Source organism: Mustela nigripes, chromosome 4 (genome assembly GCF_022355385.1).
Source record: "Mustela nigripes isolate SB6536 chromosome 4, MUSNIG.SB6536, whole genome shotgun sequence".
In the NCBI taxonomy this organism is placed as follows: Eukaryota; Metazoa; Chordata; class Mammalia; order Carnivora; family Mustelidae; genus Mustela; species Mustela nigripes.
Window position 1 is genome coordinate 118,628,803 of NC_081560.1, and position 22,052 is coordinate 118,650,854.

A 22,052-nucleotide genomic window follows, 5' to 3' on the forward strand; every position below is an offset into this window, starting at 1 on the left:
GGCTCTGTTAGGGATGGGGTGCTTAGCGATGGGCCATCTCGCCATCCTTTTGCTCTGGTCGGCCTGATTCCCCTCTCCTGCCCCAGCCAGGCCTCAGCTGCGACTTCAGATGAATGAACAGTCCATCCATAAAGAACCTCATTCTTGTTCTTTCTGAAGCCACTGGGCAACGCCTGTAAGGTGTCCTGTTGCTCAGGATGGTACTGTGTCCCCACTGTGACACTCAACCAACCTGACCCAGCGTCCTCCCTATGGGGATTTTGGTCACTTTGAAAAAAAAGGGAGGGCTTCATTTTAGGTGGCAAATGACTGTGTTTATAATTCGGAGGGTAAAGTCATATTTTTACTCTAATTCATTGTGTAAATATGAAATTATAAATTTTCTCTGATTACGTTCAGTTTTGCATTTTGTGGTGTTAACTCTGGATTTTCTTTTTACTTTGCCTGTGGCAAAGAAAAAAAAACTGAGCTACCTCTTTGAACCTTCTCCTTAAGCATAACAATTGGATGGCTGATTTCTTTTGCATCCTTTTGCATGTTTGCATGCTTAAGTTCTTAAGTCAGTGTGGCTCCTGTCATTATCTTTTCCTACTAAAGGAGAAAGCGGTATAATTAAAGGATGTATGTTTTCCCATCTGAAAATCCTAGCTGTATTTCTTTTTAAAAGGATATTTATTTTTTAATGAATTTTTTGATGATGTATTTTATGGATTTATTCTCTTTTTATAGGTGAGAGAATATGAGTTTTCAAGAGCATAATCTATTTATTGTCACACTCTGAAGAATCTGGATTTAAGACCAGTGTTCTTAGAGTCAGATACTGGCAACTGCCTTCCTTATCCAGTATTTATTTTTTCACTCATGGAGCAGAGATTTATATTGAGTGCCGAGCATGGTGCTAGCTCTTGGGATACTGTAGGGGAAAAATACAACGAGCCTTCCTTCACGGAGCTTCCAAGGTGGTAGGACAGAAAGATACTCTCACTAAGGGAGATGATGTGGGTCGGGGGATGATCACAGAGGGTTATCAGAAGGGATCACATAAGAGTGGAGACCTGGAAGGTGAGTGAGGAAGAAGGTGACCGGGTCTGGGTTTGCAATGACTGTTCAAAGGTCCTGAGGCCATCAGGAACTAGAAGCAGACTCCTGTAATTAAAGTGTACGGGGGCGGCACTTGGCCGTACAAGGGCAGGAAGGGTCTTGTAAGCTATGTAACAGTTGAGCATGGGTTTTATTCTCAGAGTGGTGGGAAGCACTGCAGGATTTCAAAGATGGGAGTCACAGAGTTTAAGAAATTCTTGTTGCCGCCTTATGGAGAATGCAGTTGGGAGTTTGGGCGAGAGGTGAGCAGAGGAGGTTGAGGCAGGAATTCCCCTGAGGTGTGGCGTGGAGCCACAGTGGTGGTGTGGAAGGAGGGAGATGGGAATGGGTTCAGGATACTTCAGAAGTGGGATTGACAGAATGTGCAGATGCTGGAGGGTTTTGTTTTGTTTTTTTTTGTTTTGTTTTAATTGTGGTTCTTTTTCATCTTTGGTAGCTCAGTAGCTGTGATTGTTTTTCATTGGTGAGATTGAATTTTTTTTCCTCCACATTTGTTGGTTGGCTGTGCATATGTGATTGGCCTACTTCTAATCTTTGTTTAAAGTCTTTTCCTTAACTGATTTTTTAGGAGTTCTTTTACTTGCAATCGGGGACAAATAAAAAATGTTTTGCCCGGTGTTTTCATTTGTGAAGTATTTGGCCAAGTGTTTCCATGGTGGTTTGTCCAGTGCCGTGGTTCGTACTTGGCATCACGTTTGTGTTAGTGTTAGAGACTTCATAAATGCGTGTGAACTTGAGAGGACACTTCATGACCCATTCACAATGTATCACCATGATACAGCACAGGGATATGCGTTCGAAGTTTGTTGAGAGTAAAGAACATATTTGAACAGAGAGCAAACTATTGGGGCATAGATGAAAGGGGCGAAGGGGCGTGGGAAGTACAGACCTCCAGTTACCGAATGAATGAGCCACGGGCATGAAGGGGTCGGCACAGGAACAGTCACTGGCACTGAGTAGTGTCCTGAACTGATGGATGGGAGCTACACTGGAGTTGAGCGCAACGTCACACATAAAGAGGTTGAATCACTGTGTCATACACCTGAAACTCATGTCACCTTGTGTGTCAGCTGTCCTCCACATTTTTTTCTTTTTAAAAAAACTTGTATTTCACTGAATGAACTACAGCCTTTGCTGTGCTTTTTCAGACTTTCTGGTTTTTCACCTCACCCCTTGCTAACCAATTCTACAACTTACACAGTGTTTTTACAGTTCAGCTTTTGTCACTGATGTGGGGTTATCATGTGCAAGGTTCTAGTTTTGTTTCATGAGGTTACAGTAGCCAGAGAATAGAGTTTATTAAGTTGTTGTGTAGAGCAAGAATAAATGTCTAAGCGATTGTCTTGTTGGGTGAGGTGCGGGATGGCTCTGATTTACAGTATGGTTTCCTAGAACTGGACGCGGCCACGTTGTTGATAGCAGGGTCTCGAGATGCACGTTAGAATCAGATGGGTCTGGTGGAAGTAACGTCAGTTGGGGGGTTGAAAGAGAGGTTCTAGTTCTTGCAATTGGATTGCCTCCTTGTATTGTTTGGGTGTGGGATCTCTGCTGGAGGGGGTCTCCCAGATCTTTACTGCTTGGGAAGGGTGCCTGGGTGTGTGAGTTCGTGGACTCTCTGCTGCCCCCTGGTGGTATTCTACCTTAGTCCATAGCTGTCTCTGAGGCCCTTTTCCAGCTGAACTTTGGTGCTAGGAGCCACTGATCCATTAACAGAGAAGTACACTGTGTAGCATAACTATGGAGCAGTTAAACCTCTATGTTGTACGCCTGAAACTAATGTAACTTTGTGTGTCAGATATTCTCAAATGAAAAATCATTTTTAATCTAAAAAATAAAGAAGCTCACTGAACGGGGGCCCTGGAAGTTTGAGAAATTATCAGATAGTTAGAATCAAGAAGTCATGGGCAATGGTGACCAGAGAGAAGTTGATGTATTGTTAGAGACTCACTTTTTAAGAGTTGGTCTAGCTTTGGTTGGGGGAAAATGCTTCATGCATCTTTTTCTGAACATGGGAATAAAGGTAGAGGAGACCCCCACTTGCTTTCTCGAGATCCTTGATTCTGTTGACTTCCAGGGAACCAGATGGGGTCCAGGGCCCGAGCCAGGCAGGGGAACATTTTGTGGGCAAATACGGCAGGCATGTGGCAGTGTCCTCATGGGAAATGCTGCCCAGCAGACGTACATGGAAACGTCATCAACCTCGAATGTACCTCTTGGGATGCTCTGTAGTCTGAAACTCTGCACTCCTCCCGCTGTCCACGGAAGTATTAGAAATTTATTTGGGGAAGTAGACTTGAACTTGATTTCTCCTATATGGACCTATGACTTGTTGCTAATTTTGGAATGCCGTGTTATGCTCTGGGGTCATGTTCCCTAAATTAGCTTTCCTTTTACCTCAGTGAGTTACATTTGTTTCTGTAAGTTTAAGTTTAGAAAAGATTGCGTAGACTTTTCTCACCAAAATGGAAGAGTTTTGAGTTCCGTGGTTTTTCTAATCCTCAGGGTACTGTACAAACAAAACAAAACAAAACAAAAACCTTCTTCCTTTCAGATAAGATTTTTATTTTGGATTAATCAGGAAACTGTGGTGTATCCTTTCAGCCTGAGCTGAAACTGAGCAGTCTCCAATTTAAACACTAAAGGTATACTTCAAATTAGTTGAGTCTTACTGTTAGGCGTGGGTCTTCTAGAGCCCCCACTAATTATTAAAAATGGCCAGGGATGCCTGGGTGGCTCAGTCGGTTAAGCTGTTGCCTTCAGCTCAGGTCATGATCCCAGCATCTTGGGATCACGTCCTGCATCCGGTTCCTTGTTCATCAGGGAGCCTGCTTCTCTCTCTGTCTTTGCCTGCTTGTGCATTCTCTCTCTCTCTGATAAACAAATAAAATCTTTAAAAAAAAATAAAGTAAATAAATAAAAATGGCCATACTTCTGAGTGGCAGAAGCATTCTGGGAGAGAAGCAGTTTAGGAACTGAAGTATTAAGCCTTCCAGGACGTTTTCATGGTGTGTGAGACAAGGGAACAATATATTTGAAATCTGAACTTAGGAAATCTTGGGGAAATTGTTACTGCCTATGAAATGTATCAAAATCTTATGGTGCTTTAATTCCGGGCATTTATATACTATTAAAGAGGCACCATGGCTCATTACAGGAGTACGACTAAAAATGCAGTAAAAATTCCATTCGTAGATATCACAGGGGCGGGGAAGGAATCCCCTTTTCTTGTAACTATCTCAGGTTCTTTGGCTGGGGCCCCATAAATTACACTGACAAAACACAGATTAACTAGAGAAAGGCAAACAAGTTTATGAAAGTGTTATGGGGTGTACACAGGGGAGCACTTAGGGATGAATGACTGGAAAGAATGGTAAGAACCTGGGTGAATACAGCATCTTAACAAAAGAACATTGAATTTTCTGAGTAGAGGCAAGACAGAGGCTCTAAGACTTGGAGCTTATCCAGGGCAGCAAACGTGAGAAGGCAGATTACATGGGGAAAAGGAATGCAGGTTTCGTTAGGTGGGTTCCTCTGGGCTGAGTCCCAAGTTGTCTCCCGATTCATGTCTGCTGTTCCTGGTGGAGGGGTGGGGGAGATTTTTACAAATTTGTGTCTGGCTTCGGGACAGCTATGAGAAGAGCAGAGAGCATTCTTTGTCTCCGCTTCCTCTCGATTGCCTTCACCTGAAGATGAACCTTCTGCCAAGGCAGCCGATCTTGGGGCTGCATATCCTGCTGTCCTCCACCCCCAAGAACACGGTCTTTGTGCTTGAAGTGTGTGGGGTCTCTTCTGGCTGGGGATGGAAATGCTTGTAAGAGAGGTGGAGGGCGGAGACTGGAAGCAGGTGCAGATTGGAGTAGATGGAAGGAAGTTTGACCAGGATGGTGACAAGCAGTGAGACAGAGCATCCTTCGAGATCGTGCTCCCCTTTTTCTGTTAGAATGATTTTTTTTTTTTAAAGTAGGCTCCACGCCCAGCACAGAGCCCAACTCAAGGCTTGAACTCACGACCCCTGAGGTTAAGACTTGAGCTGACTGAGATCAAGAGTCTGATGCGTAACCGACTGAGCCACCCAGCGCCCCTCAGATAATTTGTTAATACAGAATAGTAATAGCAGGAACACATCTTGTATTTTCAGCCATGCTTCTTGGACATTTGACAGATGCTTTCCATCTGGCTGGTCACATCCCCTTAAGTTCCAAGAAATCTGTTTTCTCTTGTGCCCTCATGAACTTTACTACTCACACATGGAACTTCCTAGCTTCCGTGTTGGGTGTTTTTTCCTTTTTTTTTTTTTTCGGTTCTCTCTCTTTGTCTTTTTTTACTGAGAGATTTTATTCTAACTTACTGTATAGCGAATTTTTTGTATTTACCGTGAATTCACAGAGAGCTTTTTTTAAAAAAATTCTCTGGATGCCTTTTTGTGTGTGTGCCATTTTGCTCATTGTACCCGTTTGAAGATATGAACCTTAGTTTTTCTTAACATTGTACTTCCCTACTTGGTCTGTGTCTTCTGTGTTCTGTTTTGTTTTAATCTCCGCTTTCATATTTATCAGAGAGTTTCTTTAGACGTCTGCTAATTTTTACTTGTCTGTTCATATTTTAAAGGAAGCACTAAAAGTGCTGTCTGGAAGCACTTTTCATGAATCTTGTTTGTTTGGATTTCAGCACAAGATGGTCTGCGTTCTTATAAAATGTCTGGGGTTCAGAAAACGTGGAACGGCTCACCTGTCTGGAAGTTTTCATCCCGCAGCCAGTACTGTGGGAGCAATAAGATAAAAGGGTTAGGGCAGGGCTGACTTACTAACATCTGTTTGCATCTGTTTTACTTAGTCCCTGTTAAGTGCAATGCCCCTGCTTTCTTTTTTTTTAAAGATTTATTTATTTGAGAGAGGAGTAGATGGAGAGTGAGAGAGAGAGAGAATTCCAAGCAGACTCCACACCAAGCAAGGAGCCCAACGTGGGACTTGATCCCAGGATGCTGAGATCATGACCTGAGCTGAAATCAAGAGCTGGGGCCCCATGATGCCGCTGCTTTCTGGTGCTGCCTACCCTGGCGACTGTTCATTCCCCCTTCCACAGAAGGCGGGTCCAGGCTTCTCAGCTAGGGGCAAGGGTGGGGGTGGTTCGGCTGCATGCAGTGAGCAGCTGGAGGGGACTGCTTAAATGGTCTTTCAACCAGCCCTTATTTTTAGCTCCACCTTCACCCCCATCTTGCAAGGTCCCCGTGCCACCAGCTTCCTCGTCCTTTTAAGGCTTCTCACTCTTCCTGGTTCTGGGCTGAGGTCCTGCTCCCTGGTCCCCTCCTCTCCTTGCCTCTTCTGTTTCCTCTTTTTCAGAAATCCCTGCACGCTCGTATCGGGGGAGCTTGAAGAGGCAGTGGAAACTAACACATATGTTCAGTTAGACACCTTTTTTCAGTCTGCATCATCTTTTGATCGACTGCATGTACTTTTCTGCCCCTCCCCCCGCCGCACAAAAAAACCCCAAGACGATACGGCTGCTGGGTGCCATGAGCTTGGGGTTTGAGAAAACCTGTCCCTTGCCTTTAAACACAGTAAGCAGGTAACCCCTTACACATTTGCCCATTTCTTGTCCTCTTATGAGCCCCACTTAACCCTTTGTTCTCTCCCCTTCCTCCTGGGGCACCAGCGTGCACCTTCTTTAAACACACCTGTCTTTGTTCCCACTAGGGCTGGTTCCTTCTGTAAGGTTACAACTTGCCTTGGCGTCTTTTGTGTACTCCCTTCACAGCCTCTTCTAACGTACTTTATTTTCTCAAGTTCATGGTCTGGCAAACTTCCTGTTTGTTGCACCTGCCAAAGTTCTCCTTCGTGGTGGATTATTTCCTCATGTGACTGGTAATTTTCAATTCTTGTTCATCCTTGGCTGAGATGACTTCTTCCGTGGGAATGCTGTGAACTCTTACTGATGGAGGGTCCCTAAGTGCTGTTTTGTAGTTACTTGCCTTATGTATTTGCGTTAATTTGTTGGCTTGGAACCCACACCACACGAGTCCTTTGAGTTTGAAGTTTGCATTATTGTGTATTGATCTCACACGCCCAACTTTTCCAGTCCTAGAGGGATTCTGGTTTAATTCAAGGTTTTAGTTCCAGTTGCCTGTCTGGATCTGGGCTCAGGCCATGTCCTCTGCCCTTGAATCTTAAAAGCCCAGGCCCTGGCAACTAGGATCTACAGCTAGTATCCCTCGGGGCTCCGTGTGTTGGCTTCTTATGTTTCCCACTCTGGCTTTTAGTACATGGGAAATCCCCTTTCTGTACTTGGCCACTCATTTTTGTATTAAAATTCCCACAGTTACATTTATGTAGGTTTTTATGTGCTGGATGTACAAAGAGGTACACATCATTGGGTCCATCTCTGCATTCTTTCCTTAAAAATTATTATTTATCTGAGAGAGAGAGAACATGTATGTGCACATGTGTGCACACAAGCAGGGGGAGGGGCAGCGGGAGGGGCAGGCTCCCCTCCCCACAGGAAGCCTGATGCAGGGTTTGATCCCAGGACCCTGATAGCATGACCTGAGCCTAAGGCAGAGGGTTAACCTATTGAATCCTCTGGGCGCCCCTCTTTGCATTCTTTTTTATTCACATGTTCAGCAAGCATCTATTAAAGTACATAGTGTGTGTTAGGCTCAAAAGAGTCAAAGGCAAATGAAACTGGGCTTCCTGAAGGCAATAATCCTACAAGGATGAATGTAGGAGATATGAAGGGCCTTATGGGCAGAAAGCACAATTGGGGAGGTGTACGATGAATGTTTGTGAGGAAAGCTTCTACCCACTGGAGCAGGGTATAGCCCAGGTCCACTGTTTGCAGGGCAAGGCCATAAGGTAGAGAAATCCCGGAGGTGGAAAGTAAAGCAGAAGCAAATGGGGAGCTTTTCCCAGGCCTCGTGGAGCAGGTGAGATCACCACTGTGCATGTCAGTTGGATGCGAGAGCCAGTGGACCCTGCAAACATTGACGATGCCCCCAGCATTCTGGGGTGCTGCTACAGTGAGTCTGGGTTCGAGGACAACAGGTTGGCCAGATGAATATTAAAATGTCCTGCTGGTTTCAGACATAGATGGTTATTAATCAGTAAAGTAGAAGTAGATCATCTTCAGAGTTTTGGTAGTTGGGTTCTAAGAAAAACGCCAGGGGAAAGCCGTAGTGATTACTCATCATTAGAGGTCTGCAAGGTTTTTCTTGTAATGACAAGAAGGCAGGGTTTCCCAACGGTCTTTGACATTTGGCCGTAGATACCTAGATAGATGCGCATTGAAAATCTAGATGATGAAACAGTTTTAATTCTAATGGTTTGCTGTTGTTTTCTCTCTGGAATGATTGGAAGTATCTGAGACAGAAATTTCTTGATGCACTTGGGTTCCAGGATTTGAGCTTTATCTTTGTAGATGGTCTGCCTCATCTCCTGGGACCATTATGTTTTGAAAATCTGAAGGACTTGGGGAGTTAGTTACATACAGGAGGCAAAGGTTCCAATTACTTGGAGAAATCTGCAGGCGCACTTCTTATTTTGAAAGAAAGGTAACGTAGGAAGCGTCTGTGTTTAATCTTAGAGTGCAGCATCCATGTTTAAAAACATAGATAATGCTCGAATAAACACAAGCAGTATGCGTTTATTAGGGAAATTAAAACACTGAAAAAAATTAAGCAATTAATTTATGATTTCATTGCCCAAAGGCAACAGAAGTTGATATGTGCCTTCAGCCTTCTTTCCTCTGAATAGTTTTGATACATGTATGTTTACAAAAATGGTATTCTTGTCTCCTGTAGCCTGTTGAGAGACAAAAGTATACATATGTATCACAACAGCTATAGAAATCTAGTCCTGGATTAATGGAGGCTTAGTATTCTGTTGAATAATACTGTATTTAATTCTCCCTGTGTAACTTTCAGGTGGTTTCTAATTCTTGGCATAATAAATGATACATTGAATTTTCTGGCTACAAAAGGTTTATTATAGTCTGTCCCAGAATGACTCAAATGGAAGCTCAAGGTATGGGAAGAGGGATTAGCTGGTCTTGCTGGTAGTGTAGGGCTCTCCTTGAAATGGATGACACGGTTCTAACCATCCAGAAAGGAACAGAACCATGATATGTAGCATGAAATTGACATGGCCAGTTTCCTATTATTATTTCCTACATACTGCTTTCATCAGCAAGGACTCTTCTCTTTCCCTCTGGAACATGGTGGGGCTACGAGCACTGCATAGGTCATTTTAGGGAGGGGCCACGTAAAGGGAGTTGTTCAGTTGGTTAAGTTATAGGGCAGCTGCTGAGAAAGAATAGGTGTCAGATACTGTGAAATCTAAGTGTCGGACATGGTGAAATAGACAAGGAGTGGAGGGGGGCAGGAGGATGGCACCAACTGAGGGGGGCAGCCTGAACCCCTAGCCCCATCTTTCTCCCATCTCCGCAAAGTCAGGCGGCGTAGACCTTATTCAGGGAGCCACTGCTTACGGGACAATTTTGTTTGCTACTCAGAGTTGACTCTGGAATTGTGAACGCTGCATAATACCAATTTAAAAGGACCATCTAAAGGTTAAGGCATCACGAGCTATCTAAAATTCTTCCACTGCGGATTGAAGTTAATATGCAGGTGTTTCAGCTGAAACTGTGCACTTGCTCTCAGTTTTATGAATTCTGCCTATTTAGGTTAACTCTTTGCATGTTAACCACAGTAACAACAAAAATCTAAAGCTAATGAGATTGGAGGAAAGCATTCCAGAGTTCCCCAGATTGAGTTAGAGGAGAATTGGGACTCTTGTCTCCTGAGTATTGGAGTGGACTGCGTTGCCCTAGAAGGTCTGATAGTCACTGCTGCCTTTTATGGAAGGTTCTGGGGATGCAAAGACCTTTTTCTGGACTTACTCTTTTTACTGAAAGCAGTTCATGTATTTCAAGATAATAATGTCGGTTTCTGATTCGTGTTACTCATTAACAAAGCACCCACAGGTAGTTTCGTGTTAGAGGTCTGAGCTCCACACTCCCCCAGTTCTGATCTTGACTGAGTTGATTATTTGAGCTAGGAGAGCAGACTTCACATATAAAGCCCATGTTACTTCTCTTGTTTTTAAAGATTTGATACAAGAAGCAGAACGTTTAACTCAGAGTGTGCTTCTAAGACTAATTGTGCAGCACACTACTTTCTACTCTGATTTACCACTACCAGCAGGTAGAAACATCTGGAACTTTGCTGTAGTTTCTCCATTGAACTGGCAGCTAAGTTCACTCAGTCTTGGGTACACTGTGCCTTAAAAAAATTGTAAAAATACAATTTTTAATTTCATGGCACTTACTTTTTTTTTTTTTTTTTTAAAGATTTTATTTATTTATTTGACGGAGAGAGATCACAAGTAGGTAGAGAGGCAGGCAGAGAGAGAGAGGAGGAGGAAACAGGCTCCCTGCTGAGCAGAGAGCCCGATGCGGGACTCGATCCCAGGACCCTGAGATCATGACCTGAGCCGAAGGCAGCGGCTTAACCCACTGAGCCACCCAGGCGCCCTCATGGCACTTACTTTAAAAGTTCCTCGACTCTTCAAAGAATAAATAATATTCAGTATAAAAATTTCTTCCATTTTTATGTCTTGCTTTATGTTACCCACAGTACTGTCAGCTGTGCATAAATTCCTTAAACTAATATGCAAGAAGCAGATGGAATAAATTCTTCCATTTTAGGAGACTGAGGCAGTGGGATTGGAATAAAGTACTGAGCAGTTATTAGAACTCAGACGTTCTGAGCAGTTGCTTCGTGGGTACGCTACCCATTTTCTGGCATTTGAATTCTTGGAAACTTGAGTTCATTGTTTAGTTGATATGGTAGCTTTGTGTTAACACAACAATGTTTTATTTCTAGACAACGGCAGACAATTAAGATAATATAGTAGATTCTTTTGGGATAGGGAGAAACACATATTCATAAAATATTTAGTTCTTTTGTTTGGTTAATGTTTTGTTTTCGTTACCAGGATAATTGCTTTAACCTGTTTTTCTGATTCTAGAGAGCTGGCTTTGATAATTAGCTATAAATAGTTCATAGTGTGTTGTGGCATATTGTCTGATGGGCTTTATGATATTAAAGCTTAAAATACCTATTCTAAGAACTGGAGCCAAATTGTTTTAGCACATTTATTTTTCACTCAGTTGGGGTCTCCTAGAAGCCCCTGCTGCATTAGAATGTATAAGGCCTATGTGTTGTTGTCCTTGCCCTTAATCCTATAGGACTCTGTAGCTATTTTTTGGTTTTTGGTTTTTGTGTTTTTTTGTGGGTTGTTTGTTTTTAAAGGATGCTTAGACTGCCCTTCACTCATGTGCACATCTGTGAATATTTGCAGTGGGCGGCCCTGGAAAGCATGGTGGGTTTGTCTCCGGGGCTAACTCTGCTATGCCAGAGAGTTTAGACACTGCACAGTCTCACTGGACTTCACCTTACTTATGGCTGAGACTTGTAAGTGAACAAGCCCTCCAGCTTCTTTTCCATTGCTCATATTCTGGTACTGGGGAATATCAAGATTTTACTCTCTTACGACTTCCGAGTTCTGAGTACCAAGTCTGAGGACTTGAGCTATGCATGGTTTCTGAACATTGTCCAGTAGTGGATTCAGGATGGCTTTTCAGGCCGGAGGTGCTGGTGGTAGTGGTTTTGAGCTCAGCCTAACCTACAGTCTTCTGGGTCTAGATGTGGAAACACTTCTCAGAAATGCTGCAGTGTCTTTGATTCTGTTCTGAAGCGAGTGTGTGGGACCTGGAGGAAGTGATTCTCCCACCTCTCCTCCCACGGCCAGGCCTGGGGTCTTAGTTAAGTCCTGCCCATGAGCCATGGCCTTTGACGTTCCGAGTACGTGCCAAGCACTTACTTCCAGAGAAGTGACCTTTTCCCCTTTTATACGATTTTGGCATCATCTGCACGAAAATAGCATCCATACCTTTATTTTCAAGCTGCAAAGCTTGCTTGAAAAACAAAGGTTTGCCTTCTCGTGAAATCTGGAAGGCTCTTTGAACTTGTGTGGTGGAACGATTGGGCTTTTGGAAGGGGCAGCTTCAATCCGTATTCACGAGACGTTACCGCAGGCCTAGTCGGGTGTCAGGAAGAAAGCAGGATGTTACCAGAAGAACAAGACAGATTTCTTGGAGTAATGAATAGTTTTCATTCCTTCTCCCTGATGGGAGCCTCCTGGAGGAGCAGCCAGCAGGAAGCTGGGTGAGGCTGTACTTGATCCTGTTTTCCAGAGGAAACTGAGGCTCGGCAGGGCTCGAGGGCTCTAGCAAGGAGGGAGATGGCCGAGTTGGGTCTCAGCTGCTGGCTCCCCATCTCACACGGCTGACACGCATCGTAGCACTGGTTACACAAGCCAGTTCCTGGGCATCATCGCAGACACTGGTGGTGTCGGGATGCAGGGAGGTGACAGGGCTGGGAACCATCTGCAGGACTGAGGGAGGACGTGGCACTTGTTGGAGAGGAAATGGAAAGTGCCAACGTGGCTCTTAGGGAGCCGACCCTGTTTTGGCCTAGTTATTGGTGGGAGCCACTGGCCTATCTCACTGTGTCTTTGGAGTAACTCTCACCGTCAGCAACTCCCTGCTGGATGAGTTCTGTATGGTTAGCATTCCTTCATCTGTGTGTGTGTGTGTGTGTGTGTATGAGAGAGAGAGAGAGAGACACACACACACACACAGAGTGAGTCTGATTAGAGTCCCATATCATCTCTGACCATGTGCTGTTTTCCTGTTGTAAAGATGGTGAGGTCTTAAGAGGAGATTATCTGACAGTTTGCTCAGCAGAGAGAAGTGAAATAACACATTGGCATTGGTCTGGTCTCTGTGGTTCTGAGGGGTTTCCCCTCCTGGTAGACTTAGACTTCCCACATAGGCCGGAAGAAGCAAGGAACCTCCCTGAGAAGCCCGTTCATTCCCTTGGGCCTGAACATCCCACCAGGAGTCTCTCTTTCGAGCTCTCATAGCCGCTTTGAGGTGGGCAGGGTTCCCTGGGCTGATCTGCTGAGGAGTGTTTAGGGCAAGACCCAGGGTGTGATGCCAGGAGATCTCCTCTCCCGCAGGACCATCTGGTTGGACTTCCATTTGGCTTGTGTCCTCTGGCCACCAGGTGGTCCTAGGGATGACCCAAGCTCCTCTAGGGTGTCTGTCAAATGGCCACAGTCCACTCCAGTTTCATATTTCTGAAGAACGCCCACCTTATGTTCCTTGACGATCCAGATTGTTCTGAAGCAGTTTTCAGTATCAGTGGCATTTCCAGTAGATTTTGTGTTCTCTTCCACTGTCTACATGCTGACAGATGTGAGGGACATCTCTTGAGATATGAACAGATATTGAGTGAACCCCTGCTTTGTGAGTTATGCAGGTGCTCGAGACCACAGCCCTTCCACCGTCACTCATGGTCTCCTGAGGGGGGTGGGTGCAAACAGACATGTTACAGAAAGCACTGGAACAGCAGCATACACAGAAGGAAGAACACCCAACCTTTTTGCAAAGTCTGGGTTAGCTTGAACTTTATTGCCATTTCATTGGTTGTTATTTGATGGGGAAATTGGGAGTGGACATCTGTCCATTTTTATTCCCCAATCAGATTTGGGGTTCGGTAGAGCGGAGCCTGGGTCTCATTTGTGCCAGTACCTCCCAGTTTGCTGACGGGAGTCACTGGGGAGGTGGCCAGGAGGACAGACTCCGTGACATCCATTTGAGAAATCCTGCTACCCAGTTTACCTCCTGGAGGATTTTCTAGAGCTTCTAATACACTAATACATGCTGCCCTCTCTAGAAGATGCTCTAGTATGCAATTCCTCAGACTTAACTCGGATTTTTAATTTTTTGAAAAGAGCATTTTATCAGATGATTATTCTGCAAGGCATACGAAAGAAATACTGCCAATACTGATTTCTAGCCATGAACCCTACAGATCTGTGCAGGCGTTTTTGTAGTTAATACAACATTCACCATATGAGGGGAAGAAGTTAAACTCACTCTTAAGGTGTTCTCACAGTGAGAGTAGACAGTAGCTCTTGGATAGGATAGAAAAATTGAGAAAGGAGAAAAAGGATGTGGGATCAACAGACTCCTCTCAGTGCTGGATTTAGGTATGGTTTTTAAAGCACCGACAACAGCCCTGTGAGGGGGTATTTGAATCTTTTCCTTTCACAGATGAGTAAGCTACAGCTCACCCGGGGGTTACCCGTGGGAGATCTTGAGTCAGATTATGGTCTGGCTTCTGCTGATGACATATTTCACTAACCATGGTGATCTGTTACAGAACTGGGTCTTTGTTCTTAACTTTCTTGTTTTAAATTATAAGTGTTGCAAAAGTTGTACATGTTTATTAAAGAAAAACAGGTGAGACAAGAGTAGAATATGCCCCGCATGGAGGAAAAAGGGATTCATTGGTATTTTTGCATGTTGTTGGACCAGATGGTCCTGAGGCTCAACGTTTCTGTGATTCTCTCCTATATCTGTTAGGTTGCTCTGTTTTATGTACACGTGAAAACATTTCTCCACCGGCTAGAATGGTAGATGAGGCAAATTTGCTGCCTGATTTCAGGTTATCTCAGTGAGCAAGTGAGCGTGGAGGGAGCCCCTGAGCCATCCGAAGTCCTGTTGCATTATTGCTTAGGCAACACGCCTTTGGAGAGGCTGTGATAGGGTCATGGGGGGTGTCCTCTGCTGCTCCTTCGGGGAAGGCCAGCCAGGGAGCCCGCAGTCCCTCGGGCCAGTGAGGGCGGGACAGACGTGGCCTCCGCAGGGGCCGGGTCTGCGTCCTCCTGACGCTCACGCTCTGGGCCATGCACCCTGCGGGGATGGGCATGCAGCCCCCTCCTGACTGTGTCTTTTGCTTCCGCAGAAGGAAGACGGCCGGGGCGCCATGAGGTGAGCGCGCCGGCCCCGAGAGCCCCCGAGAGCGGTGTGCGGGCTGCGGGAGCGAGAGCGGCCCCGCACGTCTGGCCACGCACGTCCCCGGCATGAGGCCGGGCAGCATGGGCGCGCCGCCGCGGGACCGCTGACCCCCGCCCGCCGGGACCATGAAGGAGGTGGTGTACTGGTCCCCCAAGAAGGTGGCAGACTGGCTGCTGGAGCACGCCATGCCTGAGTACTGTGAGCCCCTGGAGCACTTCACGGGCCGGGACCTGATCGGCCTGACCCGGGAGGACTTCACGCGGCCACCCCTATGCCGCGTGTCGGCCGACAGCGGGCAGCGGCTCCTGGACATGATCGAGACGCTGAAGGTGGAGCAGCACATGGAGGCGCACAAGAACGGCCACGCCAACGGGCACCTGGGCGCAGGTGCAGCCGGCCCCGGCCCCGGCCTCCAGGCCAAGCCCAACGGGGTGCCCAACGGCTACAGGAAGGAGATGATCAAGATCCCCATGCCAGAGCCCGAGCGCTCCCAGTACCCTATGGAGTGGGGCAAGACGTGCCTGGCCTTCCTGTACGCACTGGCCTGCTTCGTCCTCACCACGGTGATGATCTCGGTCGTCCACGAGCGAGTGCCTCCCAAGGAGGTGCAGCCCCCGCTGCCGGACACATTCTTCGACCATTTTAACCGGGTGCAGTGGGCCTTTTCAATCTGTGAAATTAACGGCATGATCCTCGTAGGACTCTGGCTAATTCAGTGGCTACTCTTAAAATACAAGTAAGTAAAGCGACAGCTGTGGGACTCTGGGGCTGCAGGGTGGGGGGGGTCTGCCTTGCAGACCTCTGATAGTCATTGTTTGGAAACGAACGTTTTCAAGCAGTAGGAATCAAAGCATACTAGCTCTTTTTTAATTCTGATTTACCATGTGCCCTGTTGAACTAGCGAGAGCTCTGGCAGTTGTAAGAAAATGCTGTGTTTACTGCATCCTATACCTGTTTGGTATAGGATTCCTACAGAGCAGTGACTGGGGTTGTGGAGATGATGTTCTTCTGTTTTCACAGGGAGGAGAACCCTCATGGAGCACAGGCTATCGAATCACAGAAAAAGTACCCAAACTCGGGATCATTAACCTGCCAAATAAATTGTGGACAGTTGGCCTGCTGGCCGTGTGGCTGTCCCCGCGCAGGCTCAGACAGTGGGCCCTTCGGCAGGGCGTATTTAAAGCTGTTTCACACACAGAATGTGGAACAGCGGTTCCAGAGGGCTGGGGGCCGTGGGGAAAGACGTTCTCAAGAAACGATTTGTTTAGGCCCATGGACTGTGGACAAACCTGCATGGCTTTCTGCCTTCTAGAACGTGTGCCACTTAACATGTGGCTGTTGCATTTTGGTTTCTTAGGATTTTAAACGGGCACATTTTAGCTTCAGGTAGATCCACTTTTTTATTATTATTATTATAACTGATTACTTTAACCTTTATTTTTTAATTAAATACATTAGTCTAGTAGTTCCAGGATACAAAATTAACCAGTTCTGAAGTGGTTAATGATAACAGCACAAAGATCAGTCCCTCCTTGGGGGACAGTCCCCTCCCTGATGCCTCTTTCATAAGCCGCATGGCTCTGTCCAAGGACAGTGGGACATGCTCCGTGTTCTGCTTGCTCTTTAAACCAACCTGGTTGTCAAACAGGGGCTGTAGCATGGCGCTTGCTGAGCCTCCAGCCTTGAACGAGTCTCTTTGGTAGGACCCTACCAGGCCAAAGCTATGTCCCAAGCTCTGAACTCCATGCAGACCCCGTCCGGCAAGCTCTGTGTTGGGTTGCTTGGGGCCGACTAAGCGCCAACATTGTTCTCCTTGGTGTCTGCTTTTCCCCGTTAGTGGACTGTCGCTGTGGCTTTTGTGCATGGGAGCTGGGAACGGTGTGTTGAGAAACTGCACTTGTGTCCAGTGGACTGTGTTTCACGACCCACAGTACGGTTGAATGTTAAGGAAATCCTCTTAAATCAAGAAAACAAACTGCAGACTGAGAGTCTGCACCGAACTTGATCCAAGAAACGATGAGTTTTTTCCTGGAATGTGTTTGCACGTTGAAAATTCGATATCCACAATTTGGAAATGAGCACAGCACCTGACTGGGCACTGGGAAGGGGCTGTCAACCTTTATAAAGGAAGTTGTTTAAGTGGATGGTATTTATTTTGGGGTTGTCTTGTCTTGTCAGTGCAACAGTAAAGCTAAGTTTAAAATAGAAACCGTGATCTGGGCTCTGTTGATTGGGTAGAAGACTTTTTGGTGTTTTGTTGGCTTAGTTTTAACAGGCTAGTAGGTAGGATAGCGTTGAAATGTGAGGTGCTCAGAATTTACTATATTACATTCTTTTAGCCGCCAAACTTCAGATCTGCTTTTGATTTCAAACTTTTTTTTCTCCCCTGAAAGCCCTTTAGAAAAGAATGCCAGTATGTTTTGCTTTACAAAGGCAGGGTCAATTCAAACTATGTTTTCTGGGTTTTTCCCTGATTTTTGTTGTTTTGTGTATTACGGGTTTGTTTTCTTTTCTTTTCATAAAAATTTGCATGTGCAAGAGAATAATTTACTGCCCTAGAATAAAACATTATCTGTCAGTCATACTATGTGCAAATTCAGATGTGTCACAGAACTGTGACTTTTATTTTACTTTTTTTAGAACTGTGACTTTTAAATGACGTCTTATTCTAGGAAGTGTCCTCACAATAGGGCTTGCTTCTTCTTCTTTTTTTTTTTTTTTTAAGATTTATTTATTTATTTGACAGAGAGAGAGAGAGATCACAAGTAGGCAGAGAGAGGGGAAAGCAGGCTCCCCGCTGAGCAGAGAGCCCGATTCGGGGCTCTATTCCAGTACCCTAGGATCATGACCTGAGCCAAAGGCCGAGGCTTTAGCCCACTGAGCCATCCAGGAGCCCCAGGCTTGCTTCTTTTAAGCAGATTACTCTTTATGTTTCTCTCCGCTGGGACTTCTCCTCAGACCAGTAGTGATTTCATGTTTTACTGGTATTAACGGCCAGTGCCATAGTCATTTGGGCATTGAAATGATGCAGCCGCCTTAAGCTGTGAGTCCGTTGGTTCACACCTTGGGCAGAATCAGGCCAGTGCATGGCTGCAGGGCCGCCTGGGTCCAGCCCCCGTCAGGCCCCAGTGTGCCAGTGATGTGGGCCAGTCTCTAAGTCCCCAGAGCTTGTTTTTTCTCACAGATATAATAAGGGCCTCCTAGTCTAGATGATACCTGTTATTCTGTACAACTGTGTTTTGTTTCAAACATGATCCAATGGACCAGTTACGTTTAAAAAGTACTAGCTGAGGAGTGGTTTTTGACCAGAAGACATCCAGCTCAAGATTCTCTGAAGTCTTCTCTCGAGTTTCCCCATTGGCAGGAGACGGACGCAGGAAGGGGAAGCCAGCGGTCACGATCATCCAGCCCCATCCGCCTCCTGGGGCACATCCCTGGCTCGCCGGCTCCTCCCTGGGGAGGCCCCTCTTCAGCGAATGTGACACAGCAGAGAAGGGGGGGAGGAGAGATTGAGATTGACAGCCAAGCAGCCCGTGTAAATGAGCTCCTTTCCCTGGCCCTCATCAAGATGATAAGGATGCTTCCTAGGGTCAGACCGCTCGTTTCCAGTCATTTGGCTCTTGGCACTTCTAGTTGTGGGATATTCTCTCGAACAGAGCTGACATCTTACTCTGTGCTTGTCTGCCGCATCTTGCCCTCTCTCCCCCGTCTCCCCCAGAGGTTTGCCCCTCAGGAGCACAGCTCACTTGCTCCCAGGAGTTAAGCTTGTTTGGCCAGTAATTCCCCAAGGGCATTTGACTTTGATTCTAAGAGTCTCTGAGCCCTCAAAGGACTCAGTCTAGTCCTTCCTGCTTCTGCATCATGGGCTTCTTAGAGAATTGGAGACTGAAGCTGGAGAGGATAATTTATTGAGCACTGAGGTCACTGAAATTTGGGCCAGTAACAAGCCCTTCAGCCAGATGTGTATATATGTATCTGTACATACACATACATTCATGTGGGATTTCCGTGGCATTACGAAGTGGAAAACTACAATAATGCCCATCTTTGGGAACTTTTTGATTTTTAAAATTGTAAATAATGTTGTTTCCCCATTTAGAATTGGACTTTCAAGCCACCGACTAGGAAAAAGCCCTGGGGAGTCTCTGCATTTGTGTCAGACTTCACTGCAAAACAGGTATCCCTTGTTTTTGGAAAGCATGACAAAGCGTATGTTAACCTTACTCATTTGGTAAGGGCTCCTTGTGCGTGGCCGAGAGGTCGCTCCCACGGCATGGGACCCATGTGGCTGAGTTCTGTCAGGACGGCGTGAGTCCCCGACAGAGAAGAAGGTCAGGGAGCAGGGTTGTGGAATTTCTGAGTTCGTTCAGGGTCCTCCGGCCACCAGAAAAAGCACTGTGACCTAGACCCACGGTCACAGGTGCCACAGACTCCACTTATCCCCCACCGAGTCACCGCGCTTCTCTTCCAGCTTCCTCCCTCCTCCCAGGTGGGCAGTGGATTTTCCTAGAAACCTACAATGTCTTCTTTCCTCCCATGCCAAGAATCCTTGCGTTCTGACCCTCTGACTTCAGGTTCTTCACTTCTTGTGTTCCCGTGTCATGCTGGGCGCTGGGTGCTCTGGGGGAGTCCCTGCCCTGTTCCTTAGCGTGGATTCAGACTCCTTTGTAATCTGGCCCTGGTCTGTCCCCACCTCCTGTCTGACCCCTCGGCTCGTTTCCCCAGAGCTCATGTCACTGTGCTTTCTGCTCCTCACTCAGTGTGAGGGTTGAAGTTCCTCCAGGGAAAAGCGTCTATCCCGCCTGTCATTCATCTTTATGCCCCACTGCGGGGTACCGAGGCTGGGCTAATGGGGAGGGATGGCTGGCTTCGGGTGCATTTGTGGTTCCCTCTGTTTTCCAGTCACAGGGCCAGCTGCCACTGTAGAATTTCTCATAGGAGATTTTGAGGTCTCTCTGTGAATCCTGAATTTTCTACAGAATTGAATGAGGAGATCGAATTCACTAATGGGAGTTCCCAAAACCTTGTTTGAATATGTTTTACTTCAAAGTCCAGTCACGTGTGTATCCCAGTAGCTGTTTTCTCCTGTGGCTACTTTTGGATGAGATGGTTGCCTAAAGGGAGTTGCATGAGTCTGCCGGGTTTGCGGGTGGGGACAGGTTAAGGACGAGTTAAGTGTTGCCAGATGTATCGGCCGTTGGCGGAGAAGAAAGGGAGCCGCTGGGTAGCTGAGATGCAGAGTGGAGTCGAGTTGAAAGAGCTGAGTGGTCGAGGCCCTTGGGGCCCGGCGTAGAACATTCCAGCATAAACGGTGGCAAGGAATTCCAGAGACCACAGCCACGGAGTAGGTTTGGAAGTTGATGGCATCCCAAGGGGAAGAAGGAACAGAAGGGGGAATGGTGCTCGCAGACCCGCTGAAGAGCTGCCACAACCTCTGTCTAGAGGAGCTTCTGGGGCCGTGCTCCTCTGCGGGAAGGAGCCTGTGTGGGGTCCCAGTGTGGCTTTTCCGGGGTCGTGCTCTGAGAGCCCAGACGGGGACCCCTGGGTGGCTGGTGGCAGTGTGTATGTTTCACGCTCAGAGACCACTCTGGGAAGGGCTTCTTTTGTCTTTCATCCTTGATGAACGCTCTGGCTTTGAGTGCCTTGTTCACCAGGAGGGTATCTGCCAACCTAAGGACGTGGGACAGCATCACCTCTCCCCTGCAAGAGGGGTCTCGTTTCCCACAGTGCCCCTGTGTTCGTGGGCAGCTGCTGCCGTCTGATGTGGACTCAGCTCGTGCGGGCTTGTGTCTCACTCCGTGGGCTGGGCTGACTGGGAAGGCTGGCTCATTCCTTTTACTCCGTTTTAACTCCACGACTGTTCACAGTAAGCGGATTGGATCAGAGGACTCCTGTCTCTCCCCCTCTGACATGGTTACTGTCCGCCGCATCCTTGTTGTTTTCAGGTCTCCGATGGCTGCAGTCAAGTTTTTCACAGCTCAGCGTGTGGCACACCTGACCGGAAGCTGGCCGTCCCGCTCCCGTGCAGTGTGGGCCATTCCTCACACTCTGGGGGAGGGTTGCCTTTACTGTAAATGGACCTCGTCCTGAGCACCACGAGGCTGGTCTGTCGTGGGTCGTCAGGACGTCTTTACGTTCAGTTGTCGATGGAGAGTGATCGAGGGCGAGGCAGCGGCACTGAGCACAGCAGAGCGCGGGAGTCGTCTTCTGGCGGGTCCCTGTGCAGCCTTGCAGTCACATGGCTCCTTATTTGACAGGTCAGCTGTCGTGTTCCTCAGTCACACTTCTCCACTGAGGACTGCTGACCAGGAGTGCCCAACCTTACTTTCTTGCTTTCTGTTTCCAGCAAGTTCTCTCCTCCTTTGATTCTGACCCCTGACCCCATGCCTCTCCCCCTACCCCCCGACCCCCACAAGCCATCTGGGCTGAGATCCTGTTTCCTTTCCTTCTCTGGGGCCTTTCCCTGTCCTGTTATCATCCTCTGTGACCCTGACCTCCCAGGCTTGTACAGGCCCCTGCTCCCCCTCCTCCAGTGTGGTCATCCATCAGCAAGGAAGGAGCGTCACTCCAGGAGCTGGGTGAGGGGACTCACTCCCCTGCTCATCCTCACTTCTCGTTCCCACTGTAGCTGTGGGCTCCTCTTATTTCCTCATTTTTACCAGGTTGGATCTCAAGACCTACATGCTAGTCTAGGTCCCAGGAATTGTAGGGAAACTAGATTCACCCCAAGGAGCTACCTAAATTCAGGAACCACAGCAATTTAGGTTTGAAGTTAACAGAAACGTTGTAAGAGGCTTTTCTTTTTTTCTTTTTTTTTTTTTTATTAATTAATTAATTTTTTTAATTTTTTTTTTATAAACATGTATTTTTATCCCCAGGGGTTCAGGTCTGTGAATCACCAGGTTTACACACTTCACAGCACTCACCAAAGCACATAGCCTCCCCAATGTCCATAACCCCACCCCCCCCTTCTCCCAACCCCCCTCCCCCCAGCAACCCTCAGTTTGTTTTGTAAGATTAAGAGTCACTTA

General features: G+C 46.8%; 1 protein-coding gene across 12 annotated transcripts in view; it reads left to right on the forward strand.

Annotated features, from left to right (window-relative positions):
* SGMS1 (sphingomyelin synthase 1) overlaps positions 1-22,052 on the forward strand; it is a 267,166-nt gene that overhangs the window by 214,277 nt on the left and 30,837 nt on the right. For all 12 annotated transcript variants that reach the window (XM_059397416.1, XM_059397415.1, XM_059397413.1 and 9 more), the window contains one exon: positions 14,969-15,757. In XM_059397416.1, the coding sequence (XP_059253399.1) occupies positions 15,147-15,757 (611 nt within the window). In that variant the 5' untranslated portion in view covers positions 14,969-15,146. The remainder of the gene's footprint in view (positions 1-14,968; positions 15,758-22,052) is intronic.